This window comes from Phaseolus vulgaris, chromosome 5 (genome assembly GCF_051622355.1).
Source record: "Phaseolus vulgaris cultivar YP4 chromosome 5, ASM5162235v1, whole genome shotgun sequence".
Taxonomy (NCBI): Eukaryota; Viridiplantae; Streptophyta; class Magnoliopsida; order Fabales; family Fabaceae; genus Phaseolus; species Phaseolus vulgaris.
Window position 1 is genome coordinate 5771124 of NC_143502.1, and position 20868 is coordinate 5791991.

At 29.2% G+C, this 20868-nt stretch overlaps 1 protein-coding gene across 1 annotated transcript in view; it reads right to left on the reverse strand.

Annotated features, from left to right (window-relative positions):
* Window positions 1-18136, reverse strand: part of LOC150027443 (uncharacterized) — a 62173-nt gene extending 44037 nt beyond the window's left edge. Inside the window, exons 1-5 of the mRNA XM_090302369.1 lie at window positions 17662-18136; window positions 15920-17547; window positions 15657-15805; window positions 14957-15483; window positions 14628-14851 (exon numbers count right to left, since the gene is read on the reverse strand). Coding sequence (XP_090158495.1) covers window positions 14628-14851; window positions 14957-15483; window positions 15657-15805; window positions 15920-17547; window positions 17662-18136 — 3003 coding nt within the window. The remainder of the gene's footprint in view (window positions 1-14627; window positions 14852-14956; window positions 15484-15656; window positions 15806-15919; window positions 17548-17661) is intronic.
* Between the last annotated feature and the right edge of the window lie 2732 nt (window positions 18137-20868).

Below are 20868 nucleotides of genomic sequence, written 5' to 3' on the forward strand. Positions count from 1 at the left end.
ATTCTATATATATTTTAAATTATAATCTTGCTAATAAATTTTATTTTATATTTTTTGACAGGTAGATGATTATATAGAGGCTCTTCATGGAATAAAGTTCACACAAAAAAATGATAGATTAAGCTTTTTACTTTTCAAGTGCCTTGTTTGAATCATTTGTAATTATTGACAGCAACTATTAGCTTCTACATTGCATAGAATTACTTCTAACAAGAGAAATAACTGTTATAAGTTGTCAATGTCAGCATAGCTGTTGCTGCAGGATTATAATATGTGTCACTCTCATGAGCTATGAAGCCCTTTTATTCTATTTTTTTATGTAGTTTTATCCCAATTATGCCAATCTTTTTTGTTTCACTACTAGGAACTAAAACTATAGTTGGTAGAGGGTAGATAAAGTAAGAGTGAGTATGATAGTAGGTGCAGTTGTGTAAATTTTAATACTTGATACATCAAATGTATTGATTTTTATACTTGATAAATAAATAAATAAATAATAAAATAATAATAAAAATAATAATAAAAATAATAAAATAATATTTTATAATAAATTATATTATTTAGAGACCAATATAGTGACCATTTTTTAGTATTTATATATTTGGTCACTAAATGAGTTTCTATATACTTTGGTCACTAAATTGGTTTAAATAAAATTGGTTGTTAATTTGGTTTTTATATAATTTGTCACTAAATTAGTTTCTACATATTTGGTCACTAAATTAGTTTCTACATATTTGGTCACTAAATTAGTTTCTACATATTTGGTCACTAAATTGGTTTTTATTTAATGGTCACTAAATTGGTTTCTAAACTAGAATCTAAATTGGTATCTAAAATTAGCGACCATGATTTTAGCCATTTAAGACTATTAGTTTCTAAATTAGTTTCTAATTAAGTTAGTGAGTAATTTTATCATTTTAGAAACCAAAAATTTAGTTTTTAAAAGCACTTTTTCTTGTAGTGATTGTCACCAGACTACTTTAATTTTGTATATGAAAAAATTCGTATTAACTCAATTTTATGCCAAATAATAATTCATAAGTAAAATTTATATGTTTTTTTTAATTTATCCATCAATCCAACTCAACAAGTACATAACCAATAAATAACTTTCAAAAAAAAATTAGTGACTTATTCATTATTAATGCTAACGAGAACACATGTGCGAGATCTCAATTTTTTATTTTTATCATTACAACACATGTGACATCATTAAGTAATAAACCAAAAATTCATCCTCAATTGTTCAATCAACATTTATCATGAAAAATATTATATACAAAAGAAGAAACTATAATGAAATATGTTTCTCTTTTCTTTGCCTTGGACTCACAGATAGACTTAGTCAAATCATTCTTATCCTTTACCACCACCGTCAGCCACTTCCCTCCATATCCTGCATTACCACTACCCTCTTATTTTTACCCTCCCAGTCAAATCTCAAAACGTATGCGTTTCGCTTGTTTCTCCCTCTCCCGATCCATTTTCACACTCTTTCTCTCATAGACTAACGTTACTCGTCTTTTCTGCCTAAGTTCTCTCTTTCTCATAGATTAACCCCTCTCACTCCCACTGGCGGTGCACTTTTTTCTAGTACGTTTTTTTCCCTTTCAATTTTTTATTGAATGAACAAAATCATGCTATTCTCTTTTTCTTTTTCTTTTTCTTTTATAGTTTTGTTATAAGTTTGATTAAATTGTTGTTTTCGCGTTTAGTTTTGAATTTAAAAATAGTGTTATGATATAAAATTAAAACGTCTCACGACAAATATTTCCTCTCATATATTTTTAAAATAATAAAATAAAATATAAATATAATAATAAAATTGGAATAAAATAAAATGGTAGTCAAAGAGGGAGTATATATTAACTTTATAAAAGTTGTGTTAATTAAATCATATTGAATATTAATTATATAAAACTAAATATTAGTTATATAAGTGAAAATATTAATTATATAAAAGTACGTAGTAATTAAATCAAATAATATATTATTTATACAAGCAATATATTAATTATATAACAATAAGTATTAGCTGTACAGCATTAAATATTTAATATAAAACGTAAATATTAACAATAATTATTAAATATTATAACATTAAGTATTAATTATTATAACATTAAATATTAGTTATTTTAACATTAAATATTTTTGTATAACACTATTGTTTATAATACCGTTTGTTGACATGAATTATGATACCTTCTTTATTATTAATATTAACTATATCAAATTACATAAAACTAAATATTAATTATATAAAATTAAATATTTATTATAGAAATATAAATATTATATTACTAGATAATTATTAAAGAGAAATCATCTTAAAGATAAATAATATTTAGTTATTATATTCACTAAATTATATATTATTTTAAAAACTAAAAAATTATTGATGTATAAATTATTTAATAATTTTCTTATAATGTACTACGTATATCTTTAATTCAAGTTATATCTCATAGTTTGGTGGCCAATACTATTTGTTAGAGAACTCATGTATATTTATTAGATAATCTAAATTCTTTTCAAAGTCTTAATCACAAATATTTTCTAAAAATAAAATAAAACTAAAATTGGTAGACTTATGTAATTACCGAGCTTTATATGCCTAAACACAAAGGTAATTTACATATAAAGTTTATATTTTGCAATGTCGATATTAGAATTTTAAAAGCTTCCAATTAAGCAAGTTAAGGAATGCAATGCAAAATCTACAAGAATGACAAAAAAATGATTGCAATGTATCCATGAGATACAAGAAACAACAACAATCATGTATGCATTAATATATACTACATTATTTTTTATTTAGACAATACAGAACTAAGTCACATGTATATCGTTGTTATCCATATATAGAAAATGCAATCATTTTACAAATGCGATTTAAAGACTACAAAATACCATATTTATAAAACCGTTGATTATTTATATCATATTTTTTTAAGTATTGCATTTAAAATATGTGAAAAATAAAATTGTGGCCTAAAAGTGGTCACAAACATATGAATGTCGACTAAAAGTGAAAAATATAAAATTTTTATAAATGTGATTTATGAATCAATATAGACCACTTTTTTCAAGTCATGAAAATTTAAGCTAAGACTATGACCTCTACAAAAAATAAACTACATTTAAAAAAATGTGACCCAAAATAATAAAAATATGGTTTTTAATTGTGAATATTTTAAATCATATTTAATTAAATGTCTTTAATATAGCAAGCGATTATTAAATTATGGTTATTTTAGTTTGTGTGTTTTAAAATTGTGGATATTCTAAAGCATATTTAATTAATCAATTGATAAATTTAAAAATATAAAAATTTAAAAAAATTATGCTTTCAGATTCCAAATGGATTATACATTTAGTGTTATTTTATATTTTTAGTAAAAAAAATATGGTTTTAACGAATATGTGCAACATGTTCCTAAGTCTAAATCACTAACTTTCAATGGTTTATAAATCGAAATTCAAACCAATCCTCGATTCTAAAACCGAAATTCAAATTATTATTATTATTAATATTATTATTATATTTTTATTATTAATAATATTATTATTTATTATTATTATTAATATTATTATTTATTATTATTAATAGTAATAATAATATTATTATTATTATTAATCCTAATAATAGTATTAACAATAATAAAATATTAATAATAATAAGAATATAAAAAATAATTGTAATATGAGGACAAAATTTTTCTAGTATAGTTGTTATAAGTTTTATGTTTAGACTTAAAAATAATTAAATAATAACTAATATTTTTTTTTAGTTTATAAAATAATATCTAACTTAATTAATATAGTAATTAATTATTTTTTGTCTTTAAAATTAGTTTATAGTAATAATAATAATAATATACATGTGGTAACTAATAGTAATTTGTGTACTCATTGTACTAAGTTTTTTTTTTAATTAGTGGGACCCTAAATAATATCTAACACGTTTTTTTTAATATAGTACTCATTGTACTCATTTGTGTACTCATTACACTACAAGAAAAAATGGTTCTAAGGAGGTTTATTTTTACATTATTCAAGATTAAAACCTCTATTAAGTCATTTAACTAGGGTTGTAGTTTCCACCGCTAAATCATCATTGGGAAACGTGTTCCCTTGGGTTTTTTTAAACCTTAGGAAAAACATTTCAGAACCCCTGTTAAATATCATGGATATAAGAAACTCCGTAAAATACCATGGGTTTCAAAACCTCGGTTAAATACCATGAGTTTCAAAACCTACGTAAAATACCATGCGTTTAAGAACTTCTACAAAATACCATGGGTTTAATAACCTCCGTAAAATACTATGAGTTTCAAAATTTTCATAACATGACTTGTCATTTGAAATAACCTTCAGCCTCATTTTTCACTATCTCTAACGATTCTTTTGACTTCTCTCTACCATTGTAGACACACTGCTCTTTGGCCAATGGTCGGCGACGACAGTCCTAACAAGAATCACAATTCAACTACACTTATGTCTTTATGTTTATTATATATAAGGAAAAGAAACACTAAATAAAACGTAACGCAGGACTTTGGGTCAATTAATTTAATTTTAAACTGCTTCAATGTCTAAAGCCAGTTATTATAAAATTTATTACATAAACTTATATATTAATTATATAAATGTAAAACATTAATGAATTGCATTAAATTTAAGATAATTTAATAAATTAAATATTAATTACATGAATTCAATATTTATTATTTTCTCCTTTTTTTTCAAATAAAACTCTTTTTGAATTACTATTTCTTAGTTATATATATATGTAACATATCTCAGGGTAGTATAAATGTCTTCATCTATTTTACTTCTCAACATTCATTCCTATCTTTCCTTTCATTTGCCTAACCTAGCCGTCGTTATGCCTTACCCTACCCTCATTATTCACAATCCTTTTCATTCAAAATTCTTTATCTACCATTACTACATTCTTTTCATTTCTACATAACAGCTTTCTCCACCAACTTGAACACACCATTGATAGATCATATACTTTTTGTTCTCTTACTTTTAAGTGGATTTTTTACCAATGTTTTTTTTTTTGGGAAAACCAAAAACTATAGAAAACTAGGTTATGACTTTGGGATGAAGAAGGAGTGCATGGTAGTCAGATCTAAGAAGATCTTGATCATCCCTATGTGATTTTAAGGTAAATTCAAATTTTGAATTTGTATATCTTGCCTTTGATGGGAGATTTATAACAACTATTGTTACCAAATTCCAAAAGTGAAGAGATAATAAATCTTTTTTGCATAAACAAGAATTTGGCTTTCTAAAAATCATCTTATTGACACTTTTTCTTGTCTTGTAGGAATTCTTTCATTTTTTCCCTCATGTAGATTTTTCTCTCTCTTTTCAGTTGCATGTTTTTTTATTGGATCTATGTTGTCAAATGCAAGATCCCTGTATTTGACCAGGAAAATTCAATTTGTCAAACTTTGTGATATAAATAAAATATGATTTCTATATTTTAGTTAATATTTTTTCTATTGACTTGTTGACTTTTGTATCACATCAATTTGTGAACTAGTTCATAGTAGATGTTCTTCTCTGTCCTTAATTGATAATTTTGATTGGATAATGTAGTGAAATATAATTTAAATCTTTCAGTTTGATTGTGACGATTCTTATTGTGAATTTGCTCACAAAAAATAAAATTTGGAATATTTTATTTTCTGAATTAGTGATTTTGTTATTAAATTGGTAGCTTCTTGATAAATCAATCTTTGATCCAATTTTACATCTGTAGATTATTTTCTAATTTCATAAACTAACTTTACTTTCTAAGACTTTTTAATTTATTTCATTTACCATTGTTATCGCTAAACACACAAAAATTTAATTTGATTGATTTATGGGCACTTTATTCCACTTTCCCCACCATGATTTCAACTAAACTACAATGCACAATAAATTTGCAGGTTTTACGTAAAAGATATCATCAATGATAATGATGTAATTGAAGCATGGAATGATAATGATATAATTGAGGAGCATGGTCAAGCATTGTCAAGGTAAGATATTTTTTTCATCATTTCCATGATTTATCCTCCATTTCAATAAGAACAATGTTTTTTAAAACTTTTTACAACTTTTATTCATTTGTATAAATTATAATCACTCTTTTTTTTAAGATAAAATAACACTTGCCTTCAAAAGTAATATGTTATAATGTCTTTCGAGTTATTTTAGAATAAATACAAAGAAGTTGTCTAATATTAAAAAAAAATATTATTAGGTTATATAATTTATGAAATGCATAATGAAAACTCAAAGGTTGTTTTTTTTAATCATTTGCATCAATCATGAAATTAAATATTATATTCTAGAATAAGTTATATTTCCTAAATCATAACAAGTATTTTTCATGTTTTAAGCATGTAAAAATACACAGTAGTCTTTTTGGATAACTATTTCACCGCAAGAGATTATGGTAAAAACCATGGCCTCCAATGCTTTAATCCTATAAATTTCATAAACATTGAAAGTAATAAAATCTATTGTGGTTGAATTCAGAGTACTAGTGTTCCATTTTCTTTTATTCAAAAATATTTTTTTTTATGTATGAAAATTAAACCCTAAACCTATTATAGTTCAACAACGTTCTCAAATTGGCATGTATTTACTTAAAATCATCACTTTTTCTTTCATGAGTTAAATGACAAACCAATATACTATATAATTAATCGAAAACAAATGATAGTTTCTATAAAAAGCATCATATCATGAATTTAATATGATTCACCTCTATAAATTTGAATTATGAAAACTTTTCAATCATCACATTTTTTGTTGTGCATGCTAATTCATTGATAAAAAAAATTGAGTGATTAATTTAAAAATATACATTATCTACAAAAAAATTACATAAATTACATATTTAAATACCATATATATATATATATATATATATATATATATATATATATATATATAACTACTATAGTATATTAATACCTAAATCTCATATGAAAACTAAAAAAGTATCATTTGCATATCTTCATATGAATATAAAATAAATGAATTAAATATGTAGCATGATTTTTCATGTAAAAGTTTGTATAACCATTGAAAATGAACACAAAAAATATAATGATTGAGAAATCTCCACAAGACATATTTCCAGAGCGCATATTAGATCCAAAAACATAGTGTTCTTGATTTCTTAAACAAATTACAATCTTCAATCATATCATGTAAAGATCCTAAACCCAAAATCCAAAATAATTTTATTTTGTTTAACTCATTAAGAACATCCTATCATGGATTTAATGATTCGCCTCTGGAAATGTGAATTATGGAGACTTTTCACTCATCACATTTTTTGTTGTGCATACTAGTTCACATGGATTGGGAAAAAAATTGAACGATTAAATTATAAATGTACATTTCCTAAAAATCTTGTAGGAAAATTACATATTTAAATGCCTATTATATACATATATATATATATATAACCACTGTAGTATATTGATACCTAAATCTCATATAGATACTAAAAAATATCATTTGCATTTCTTCATATGAATATAAAAGATATGAATAAAATATCTAGTATAATTTTCCATGTAAAAGTTGGTATAATTATTGAAAATGAACACAAAAAGTATAATGGATGGAAAATCTCCATAACACATATTTCCAAAGTGCATATTAGATCCACAACATAATGCTCTTGATTTCTTAAACAAATTACAATCTCAAATCATATCATTTAAAGATCCTAAACGAGAAACTTTAACCTATCAAGAACATCCTATCATGGATTTAATATCATTCGCGTATGGAAATGTGAATTATGGAAACTTTTGAGTCATCCCATTTTTTGTTGTGAATACTAGTTCACATGCATTGGTAAAAAAATTTGAGTGATTAATTTAAAAATATACATTATCTAATTTATTTTTTACAAAAATTACATGTTTAAATACCTGCTTTTATAAATATCTCTATATATATAACTACTATAGTATATTAATACCTAAATCTCATAAAAACTAAAGAAAGTATCATTTACATATCTTCATATGAATATAAAATAAATGAATAAAATATGTAGCATGATTTTTCATGTAAAAGTTTGTATAACCATTGAAAATGAACACAAAAAATATAATGATTGAGAAATCTCCACAAGACATATTTCCAGAGCGTATATTAGATCCACAAGATAGTGTTCTTGATTTCTTAAACAAATTACAATCTTCAATCATATCATGTAGTATATTAATAGCTAAATCTCATATATAGATTCTAAAAAATATCATTTGCATATCTTCATATGAATATAAAAGAAATGAATGAAATATCTAGTATAATTTTCCATGTAAAGTTTGTATAATCATTGAAAATGAATAGAAAAAGTATAATGGATGAAAAATCTCCATAACACATATTTTCAAAGTGCATATTAGATTCACAACATAATGCTCTTGATTTCTTAAACAAATTACAATCTTAAATCATATCATTTAAAGATCCTAAACAAGAAACTTTAACCTATCAAGAACATCCTATCATGGATTTAATCGCCTAAGGAAATGTGAGTTATGGAAACTTTTCAGTCATCACATTTTTTGTTGTGCATACTAGTTCACATGCATTGGTAAAAGAATTTGAGTGATTAATTTAAAAATATACATTATCTAATTTTTTTTTACAAAAATTACATGTTTAAATACCTACTTATTTATATATATATATAACTACTATAGTATATTAATACCTAAATCTCATAAAAACTAAAAAAAAATATCATTTGCATATCTTCATATGAATATAAAATAAATGAATTAAATATGTAGCATGATTTTTCATGTAAAATTTGTATAACCATTGAAAATGAACACAAAAATTATAATGATTGAGAAATCTCCACAAGACATATTTCCAGAGCGCATATTAGATTCACAAGATAATGTTCTTGATTTCTGAAACAAATGACAATCTTCAATCATATCATGTAAATATCCTAAACCCGAAATCCAAAATAATTATATTTTGTTTAACTCATTAAGAACATCCTATCATGGATTTAATATGATTCGCTTCTGGAAATGTGAATTATGGAGACTTTTCACTCATCACATTTTTTGTTGTGCATACTAGTTCACATGGATTGAAAAAAAACTTGAACGATTAAATTATAAATGTACATTTCCTACAAATCTTTGTAGGAAAATTACATATTTAAATACCTATATATATATAACCACTATAGGATATTAATAGCTAAATCTCATATATAGATTCTAAAAAATATCATTTGCATATCTTCATATGAATATAAAAGAAATGAATTAAATATCTAGTATAATTTTCCATGTAAAAGTGTGTATAATCATTGAAAATGAATACAAAATGTAAAATGGATGGAAAATCTCCATGACACATATTTCCAAAGTGCATATTAGATACACAACATAATGCTCTTGATTTCTTAAAAAAAATACAATCTTAAATCATATCATTTAAAGATCCTAAACAAGAAACTTTAACCTATCAAGAACATCCTCTCATGGATTTAATATGATTCGCCTATGAAAATGTGAGTTATGGAAACTTTTCCGTCATCACATTTTTTGTTGTGCATACTACTTCACATGCATTGGTAAAAGAATTTGAGTGATTATAATTTAAAAATATACATTATCTAATTATTTTTTTTGCAAAAATTACATGTTTAAATACCTGCTAATATATATATATATATATATATATATATATATATATATATATATAACTACTATAGTATATTAATACCTAAATCTCATAAAAACTTAAAAAAAAATATCATTTGCATATCTTCATATGAATATAAAATAAATGAATTAAATATGTAGCATGATTTTTCATGTAAAAGTTTGAATAACCATTGAAAATGAACACAAAAAGTATAATGATTGAGAAATCTCCACAAGACATATTTCCAGAGCGCATATTAGATTCACAAGATAGTGTTCTTGATTTCTTAAACAAATTACAATCTTCAATCATATCATATAAATATCCTAAACCCGAAATCCAAAATAATTATATTTTGTTTAACTCATTAAGAACATCCTATCATGAATTTAATGATTCGCCTCTGGAAATGTGAATTATGGAGACTTTTCACTCATCACATTTTTTGTTGTGCATACTAGTCCACATGGATTGGGAAAAAAATTGAACGATTAAATTATAAATGTACATTTCTACAAATCTTTGTAGGAAAATTACATATTCAAATATCTATATATAACCACTGTAGTATATTAATAGCTAAATCTCATATATAGATTCTAAAAAATATCATTTGCATATCTTCGTATGAATATAAAAAAAATGAATTAAATATCTAGTATAATTTTCCATGTAAAAGTTTGTATAATCATTGAAAATAAACACAAAAAGTATAATGGATGGAAAATCTCCATAACACATATTTCCAAAGTTCATATTAGATCCATAACATAATGCTCTTGATTTCTTATTCAAATTACAATCTTAAATCATATCATTTAAAGATCCAAAACCAGAAACTTTAACCTATTAAGAACATCCTATCATGGATTTAATATGATTTGCCTATGGAAATGTGAATTATGGAAACTTTTCAGTCATCACATTTTTTATTGTGCATACTAGTTCACATGCATTGGTAAAAAAATTTGAGTGATTAATTTAAAAATATACATTATCTATTTTTTTTTTACAAAAATTATATGCTTAAATATCTGCTATTATTAAGATATATATATATATATATATAACTACTATAGTATATTAAAACCTAAATCTCATAAAAACTAAAAAAAAGTATCATTTGCATACCTTCATATGAATATAAAATAAATGAAATTAAATATGTAGCATGATTTTTCATGTAAAAGTTTGTATAACCATTGAAAATGAACACAAAAAATATAATGATTGAGAAATCTCCACAAGACATATTTCCAGAGCGTATATTAGATCCACAAGATAGTGTTTTTGATTTCTTAAAAAATTTACAATCTTCAAACATATCATGTAAAGATCTTAAACCCGAAATCCAAAATCATTATATTTTGTTTAACTCATTAAGAGCATCCTATCATGGATTTAATGATTCGCCTCTGGAAATGTGAATTATGGAGACTTTTCACTCATTGCATTTTTTGTTGTGCATACTAGTTCACATGGATTGGGAAAAAAATTGAACGATTAAATTATAAATGTACATTTCTTACAAATCTTTGTAGGAAAATTACATATTTAAATACCTATATATATATATATAAATATATATATATATAACCACTGTAGTATATTAATAGCTAAATCTCATATATAGATACTAAAAAATATCATTTGCATTTCTTCATATGAATATAAAAGAAATGAATTAAATATCTAGTATAATTTTCCATGTAAAATTTTGTATAATCATTGAAACTGAACACAAAAAATATAATGGATGGAAAATGTCCATAACACATATTTCCAGAGCGCATATTAGATCCACAAAATAGTGTTCTTGATTTCTTAAACAAATTACAACCTTAAATCATATCATGTAAATATCCTAAACCAAAAACCTAATATAATTATAATTTGTTTAATCCATCAAGAACATCCTATCGTGGATTTAATATGATTCGTCTATGGAAATATGAATTATGGAGACTTTTCAGTCATCACATTTTTTGTTGTGCATACTAGTTCGCATGGATTGGTAAAAGTTTGTATAATCATTGAAAATGAACACTAAATATATTGGATGGAAAATCTCCATAACACATATTTCTAGAGCGCATATTAGATCCACAAAATACTGTTCTTGATTTCTTAAACAAATTACAATCTTAAATCATATCATGGAAACACCCTAAACCAGAAACCTAATATAATTATAATTTGTTTAACCCATCAAGAACATCCTATAATGGATTTAATATGATTAGCCTCTAAAAATGTGAATTAGGAAAACTTTTGAGTCATCACATTTTTTTGTTTTGCATACTAGTTCACATGGATTGGTAAAAAATCAGTAATAAAATTAGAAATAAACATTATCTACAAAAGAATTTAGGAAAATTACATATATATTAAAATTGTATTCATATCTTTATTTATATATATATATATAGATATTTATTTATTGAAACTAAAAAGTATCATTTGCTTATCTTCGTATGAATATAAAAGAAATTAATTAAATATGTAGTATGATTTTCAATGTAAAAGTTAGTATAATCAATGAAAATGAACACAAAAAATATAATGGATGGAACATCTCTATAATACATATTTCCATAGTGCATATTAGATCCACAACATAGTGCTATTGATTTCTTAAATAAATTACCATATTCAATCATATCATATAAAGAAAAATAATAAGATATAGTGTTAATTTATCATAAAACAAATTAGTTGTGGCATGTGTTTACTTAAAACCATCAGGTTTCTCCATGAGTTCAATGATAAACCAATGCATATATATTGAATTGAGAACAAATTATAGTTTGTTTAACCCATCAAGAGCATCTTATCATGAGTTTAATATGATTCACCACTGAAAATGTGAATTATGGAAACTTTTCAGTCATAACATTTTTTATATGCATACTAGTGATGAATTGGTAAAAAAATTGAGTAATTAAATTAAAAAATATATATTATCTTCCAAAAAAATTAGGAAAATTACATATTTAAATATCTGCTAATATATATACATATATATATCAAAATTGTATTTATATATATATATAATGCATACCTACTATAGTATATTAATACCTAAATCTCATATAAAAACTAGAAAGTATTTTTTGCATATCTTCATATGAATATAAAATGTAGTATGATTTTCAAAGTAAAAGTTAGTATAATCAATGAATATGAACACAAAAAATATAATGGGTGGAAAATCTCCACAACACATATTTCCAGAATGCATAGTAGATCCACAACATAGTGCTCTTGATTTCTTAAACAAATTACCATCTTCAATCATATCATGTAAAGAAAAATAAAAGTATATAGTGTTAATTTATTATCGAACAAATTGGTTGTGGCATGTGTTTACTTAAAACCATCAGGTTTCTCCATGAGTTCAATGATAAACTAATGCACTATATATAAGGAATTGAGAACAAATGGTAGCTTGGTTAACCCATCAAGAGCATCCTATCATGGATTTAATATGATTTGCTTATGGAAATGTGAATTGTGGAAACTTTCCAGTCATCACATTTTTTGTTGTGCATACTAGTTCACATGGATTGGTAAAAAACTTGAGTGATTAAATTAGAAATATACATTATCTACAAAACATTTTAGGAAACTTACATATTTAAATATATGTTTATATATATATATATATAATGCATAACTATTATAGTTTATTAATACCTAAATCTCGAAACTACAAAAGTATTATTTGCATATCTTCATATGAATATAAAATAAATGAATTAAATATGTAGTTGATATTAGATCCACAACATAATGCTCTTGATTTCTTAAACAAATTACCATCTTCAATCATATCATAACAAGAAAAAAAATAACAAGAAAAATAAAATCATACAATGTTAATTTATCATTGAACAAACATTAATGTCAATTATGGTTAAGGTGAAAAGAAGAAAGTCAATTTAAGAACTAAAATAAAATAAGGCAGGTCAGATAATTATAATTAGAAAACAATACTGCTTTAATAAATTCATAACCTAAAATTACTTCAAAGTCAAATTAAAATGATACTAAATAAGAAAAGCTCGTCAAGGTTTTACACACTATTATTCCATTCTTGTTTTGGTAAAATGAATATCCATATAATTATTTGTTTTTCTACTCTATTTTAAATTTGTTGTTAACTACTTTACATTATAATTGTATCTTATGATTATTGTCAATATTTTATTTACTTGAATTTTCAACGTATTATAGTTCAACAAGATTCTCAAAATTGTTGTGTCATGTGTTTACTTAAAACATCAGTTGTCTCCATGAGTTCAATGATAAACCAATATAGTATATATAATGAATTGAGAATAAATGATATTTTTTAACCCATCAAGAGCATTCTATAATGAATTTAATTTGATTCGCTTCTGGAAATGTGAATTGTGGAAAGTTTTCAGTCATCACATTTTTGTTGTTGTGCAAACTAGTTCATGTGGATTGGTAAAAAAAATTAGTGATTAAGTTAAAAATATACTTATCTACAAAAAGTTTTTTTGGAAAATTACATGTTTAAATATCTACTATATGCTTATATATATATATATATATATATATATATATATATACATATGTAATTCATACATATACATAATTTACACACAGACACATAAGTACTATAGTTTTTTTTTTATCAGCAAATAGCAATGAAATTAAAAGGGATCACTTCAGGGGTGACCCAACCCTTATACAGTAAAATGATGTTCACAAATTACCTTTCTAACTACAAATCAGCCAACAAAACCTCCTACAGTCAAACCCATCTCTATCAAAATAACAAAGAATAACAATGATCAATCCTCGTATCAAAACTAAATTGAATGCATACAAACCAAAGGTTCAAGACACCAATCAGAGAATGAGAAATTAGCTGACGGTACCTTTGAAGAGATCCAGGACCAAGCCTTAATTTGTGCCAAAGAGAACACCTCAATGTGGTCAACCACTCCACCTTTAAATAAACAGTTGTTCCTATGCCTCCAAATTTCACTAATCAACGCTATCCACACATTACCCATAATAAGATTAACTGAAGTGGGTGCATCCAGAATCTTGAAATGTTCAAAATGAGACCTAGGATCCATAAAATCGACAGATCTTACTCCTAACCAATCATAACAAAGATTCCAAATTAACCAAGCAACTCTGCATTCGCAAAACAAATGATTTGTTGACTCCTCGTACCTCCTACAGAAGCAACACAAATTACTCTCAATCCTGATTCCTCTTCTCTCCAGATTAATCTTACAAGCAACCTTGTTTTCCATCACTCTCCAAGCTGTGACATGTGCTGAGGGAAGCGCCTTAATTTTCCAGAAAAAATTATATCTTCTTGAGACTTCCTCGCTTCCTTCTCCCCTTAAAAACCCATAAGCAGACTTAACTGAAAATTTTGTTGACCCACTATCTTTCCAAACCCATCTATCCGCTGTTTCCATCTCAAGCATCTTATTAGAGATCAGCTCTAAGAGTTGACTTTCTTGCTCCTCTTCCCAAGCAAACAGACCTCTTCTCCACCTTAATTTCCACTCCCAGGACCCGTTCCCCCATATTCCACAATCACATAATCTTGCCTCCTTATTAACAGACAATGAAAATAACCTTGAAAATCTACTTCTCAAGTCTTCTGAGTCTATCCAGTTGTCTGACCAAAACAATACCTCTCTCCCGTTACCGACCTCCAAAGACAAACGATCTTCAAACTTCCCTCCCCATTCCTCAGACCTCCAAACCTTCCTTAAATCTCTCCACCACAGAGAAACCTTACTATTAATATCTCGTTGCTCCTTCAAACCTCTCCAACCTCCGTACTTAGAATCTAATGCATCCCTCCACAACCCCCCCCCCCCCCCCCCGTTTCCGTTTTTAAGCGCCAAATCCATTTTCCCAATAAAGCCAAATTAAATTGCCTGATATTGATAATATCGAGCCCTCCTGCATCCTTGGATTTACAAATCTTATCACATGCCATCCATGCAACCTTCCTTCCATTTGACCCCCAACCCCACAAAAAATCCCTCTGCAGACACATAATCTTCTTTAACACATTAGACGGTATCTTGAACATAGACAAATAGAACAAAGGTATTGAAGACAAGACAGACTTAATTAAGCATATCCTCCCCGCCATCGAGATACATCTTCCTTTCCACCTGCCTAGCCTTTTCTTTACCTTGTTAACCACTTCATCCCAAAACTTACTCCTCTTATGACAACCCCCTACATGCATCCCCAAATATTTGAAAGGAGTTCTCATCACCTCACAATTTAAGATAGTCGCAAAGTGAATAATTTCCGTCTGCCCCACCCCAATCCCACCAATTCTACTCTTGGAGAAATTCACCTTCAAACCAGATGTCAACTCAAAACAATTCAACATAACCTTTATATTAAATACACTTTTGCTTTTTGCCTTACAAAAGAACAAAGTGTCATCAGCATACTGGAGCATATTCACTTTTACTGATTTATTCCCAATCTCCAAGCTCTCAATCAAGTCTTTCTCAACCGCAGTTCTAGATACTCCAGCTAACCCTTCAGCCACTATAAGAAACAAGAAAGGAGCTAACGGATCACCTTGTCTCAACCCCTTCTTCAGAAAAAATTCCTTAGTAGGACTCCCGTTTACGAGTATTGACATTGACGCTGATTCCAAACAAGCTTTAATCCAAGAGATCCATTTTTCACAAAAGCCAAGCCTTCCTAGCATATAATATATAAAATCCCACCTCACTGAGTCGTAAGCCTTCTCATAATCCACTTTGAAAAACACACAACTTTTCTTCTTCCTCTTCAACTCTTCTAAGGTTTCATTGGCTACCAAAATACTATCCAATAACCCCCTACCTTCCAGAAAAGCAGATTGTCTAACGTCAATAACTTTACTGATTACTCTTTTCAACCTGATAGACAAAATCTTCGAAACCGTTTTATACACACACCCAACAAACGAAATCGGTCTATAGTCATTAAGTTGTTGGGGATTATCAATCTTAGGAATCAAACAGATGAACGAAGCATTTGACCCCCTAGGCCACTTACCATTGACCATAAAATCGTTTACCGCTGAGACAAAATCTTCCTTGAGACATCCCCAACAAAACTTAATAAAACTGAAATTAAACCCGTCGGGACCAGGACTCTTCGAACCATCACAACTCCAAACAGCTTTCTTAATTTCTTCTTCAGAGGCCACTCCAACTAGAGATTCATTATCTTCTTCTGATAACGAGGAGAACTGAACATTGTCCAACCTAACCACTGGCTCAGACACCCCTGCAAATCTCTCTTCGAAAAACTCTCTAACCTTAGTCATTACCACTTCCTTATCCTCGTACCACTGCCCGTTCACTTCAACCCCATTAATCCCGTTTCTCATTCTCCTCCACTTCACCGAAGAGTGAAAAAATTTTGTATTTAAATCACCTTGTTTCAGCCAATTTTTCCTTGCTTTCTGTTGCACAACCGCTTCTTGTTTAAATGAATTCCGACTTTGTTCAGCCAACAAAATTCTCCTCTCCTCCCGCCCAAACTCATCTAAACCGCCTTCATCGTCTCTAGTGTCCAACTCTTGAATTTTCTTTTGTAACAAAATACCTTCTTGGTTGACATTCCCAAACACCTCTCTATTCCATTTCTTCAAATCTAGTTTTAACTTCTTCAGTTTCTCTTTTAGAACAAACATCCCTCCTCCCAACACTTCATAACTCTGCCATCTGCTCCGAACAAAATCTAAAAATCTTCCATCTCTTTGCCACACGTCTAAACTCCTGAAAGGTTTCGGCCCCCAATCTACTGACCCTGTTTTGAGCACAATAGTACAATGATCAGACGCTGATCTACTGAGAACTAATTGTTTACTATTCGGCTATACATCCAACCATTCCCTGGAAATGAGAATCCTGTCAATTCTACTCTTAATCGTCCCATTCGGCTTGTACCAAGTGAACTTTCTTCCGACCATCGGGATATCCAACAATTCTGCATTTTCAATAAAACCATTGAAACCCCTGATTTCTCTACTATAATCTGATACTGAAACTGAGCTTTTTCTCTCCTCCTTCTTTCTAATTGAATTGAAGTCCCCAACAACGCACCACACCCTGTTTTGTCGACTCTTCCTGAGTTCACTAATCTCATCCCAAACCTCTTTCCGTGCTTTCAACGAACCGGAGCTATATATGTTCACTATTGTAATTTGTACACCATCTCCGGCTTTCCAAACTCCTTCGATAACCGAATAATCTTTTCCATTAAAGCTTCCCGTCATTTCAAAACTACTTCTTCTCCACATAGTAATAATTCCTCCTGCATTGTTAACTGCCCCATTCTCCAACCAATCAATTTCATTTGAGCCCCACATATAATAGCAATGTTCCTTACTAACCATTGAACATTTTGTCTCTTGTAGACAAACCAATCAAACCTCCTCTTTTCTAATCAAATCTCTTAAATATGTTCTTTTCGTGCTTCCGCCAATCGCCCTTATATTCATACTAATTAGACTCATCATCAGAAACTTCAATCTCCATTTGACTACATCTATAGTCCCGACTCTCCAAACTGCCCAGTCTATTTAAAACGACCTCTTCTTCTTTTAACAAAGTGAAACCCATCTCCTTTCCAGATTTCCACTCCCTCCTGATCTCGCTCTGCTCATCTTTTAAACGCAATATTTTCCCATATTTTCTAGCGTCTCTAACTGAAATAGTGATTTCTGACCTTAAATCCTTTAATGAAACTGACTTAGATAACCTTTCAACCAACGGTGAATTTCCATCTCTTAGAACCAACAACACGCCTACCCCTCCACCAAAATTGACCATCGACCTCCCCACCGGGCAGCTAGCAGAAATTGTCTCCATCCCACCCAACTTATGCTTTGGTGTGGCAACCACCACTGCTCTATCATCATCTTCTACCAACTTTGCACCCCGTACTGACCTTACCGTGCTCATCTTTTCTGTAGCCTTTGTTGTCTTCTCATGTGTCCTTTTGCTTTTACAGTCAATCCTCCTCACCTCTCATTCTTCCCAATCAATCTGACCAGCTCCTCCCATCTCACAATTGTCGTTCACCTCCGCTTCTCCCCTCCCCTCCGTGTCGCCGTCTTTCCTCGAACGCACGCGGTTGGTCTCCCCCGCGTCGCACCACCGTGTAGCAGTCTCGCGAGATCCAGCGTCAACATACGCCGCTGTCGCGTGCGATTCTGGCACCGTTCTCGCTCCCTCACCATCGCCCATCCACGTTTCCGTCACTGCCAATGCTCCAGCCGTCGTGAGATGCGTCCCCGCGCCGCCCAGCTTCGACCGAGACAGAGGAGAGACGTCGCTAGCTTTCTCCAGCTTTGCCGTCGACGTCGCCTCCCTTTCAACTCCTCTTGCCATTCCGCCGCACCCATGGCTGTCTTCGCAGCTCTCACTGCCGCTGCCTCCAAGCTTATTCTCCATTCTTCCCAAACCAAACCCTAGCGGCAATGCCACGTCAGCAATTGGGTCAAAGATTAGAGTTTCGCCTACCCAACTTTCTGCACTCAATTGGGCCTGAACTGGCCCACTACAGATTAGGTCATCTGCCCAACCCCCAACCTTATTCCCAACTGTAGCCGTTCCGCTTTTAATACCCACTGAGAAAATATTTTGTGCCTCCCTTTTTTCCAAGTTACTAATCCCCTCTTTCCTTGGTTCCAACAAACCACTATTCTGACTCTTCCCGACAGAATCAATTCCTCCATTAATGCCCTTGACGTCTTTTGAACTCTCTTCCTCTTTTTTCGGAAGCTGAATAGTCGTCTCCTCCCTTCTCCTTTCTCCTTGTCTACCACTGTGGTCTGAGTAATCCGACTCTGAAAAAACTTCACCGATGCTAGAGTCAAGTCGTGCTTCCGATTCATCCTCTGAAGCCATCCCCCACTTGTGAAACAAATTTCCACATGAAGGAACAGGGAAATTATCTTCCTCAAAATAAATCTGACATACTCTATCATTTATCCTCACTGATCTCGCCAGTCTTACCTCCTCGCCCAAAGGGATTCTAATACACAACCTCGCATACTCCAACACCTCCTTAGAAATTGTTCCTTCATCAATCTTTACAAGCTTACCTACAAGGCCCCCAATGCGTTCAAAACATTGGTTACTCCAAAGAGCTAATGGTAAACCCCTGCATCGGAACCAGGCTATCTTCTTTGAGACTGCAAAAGAGTCATCCCATGGGACAATTGACTCAAAAAAACCTTCAAACCATTCTTTGTTCTCTGCAATCAACCTCTTAATTTGTCCCTCTTCTTCGCATGAAAGTAACACATACATTCCTCCTAGGATTCTCACCCTTACTACATTAAAACCTCCCAAAATAAAACTCTCCTTGATACTTTGCACTTCCGCTGCCCTCAACATTTTCCCAATGAAGCAACTCTCCAACCAAAACGACGTCTGCTCATTAACTCTAACGTGTGGCACAAAAACTTCTTCTCCCTTCTGATCGGTTCCTGCTTTTCCTCCCGTGACTGCTTGTGCATAAGAACCCTGTTGATTCTTTTGGTTCCAGACTTTTCGATAAAAAATCTGTCTTCGCGGATTGTGTGTTGACTTCTCTTGCCTTTTGTATTTCGGTCTATTTGTCTGCAGCTTCCAAGTACCGATCCAAATAGAATCCAGTTGTTTTTCCAAAACATACTCATCCTTAACTTCATGAAATTTGACGAAACCAAAACGCTTCTTCCTGGAATTTAGCTTTCTAGATATGAAAACGTCTACAACTGTTCCCCAACGTTGAAAAACTCTCCAAAGATCCTTTTCTTGAAAATCATTTGGAAAATTAGTGAAGAAAAAAGAAACTTCTGCCATCTTGTTACTGTTACCCTTAAACAACTTAACAAAACCCCTAAAAGATTTCTTGCTTAACCTTACGAGACTCCTCGCACCATTACATATTTTTCAGGAAGGTTAGATTCCTTCCAAGTACTATAGTATATTAATACCTTAAACTCATATAGAAACTACAAAGTAGCAATTTCATGTCTTCATATGAATATAAAACAAATGAATTAAATATGTAGTATGATTTCCAAAGTAAAAGTTAGTATAATCATTGATAATGAACACAAAATATAATGGATGG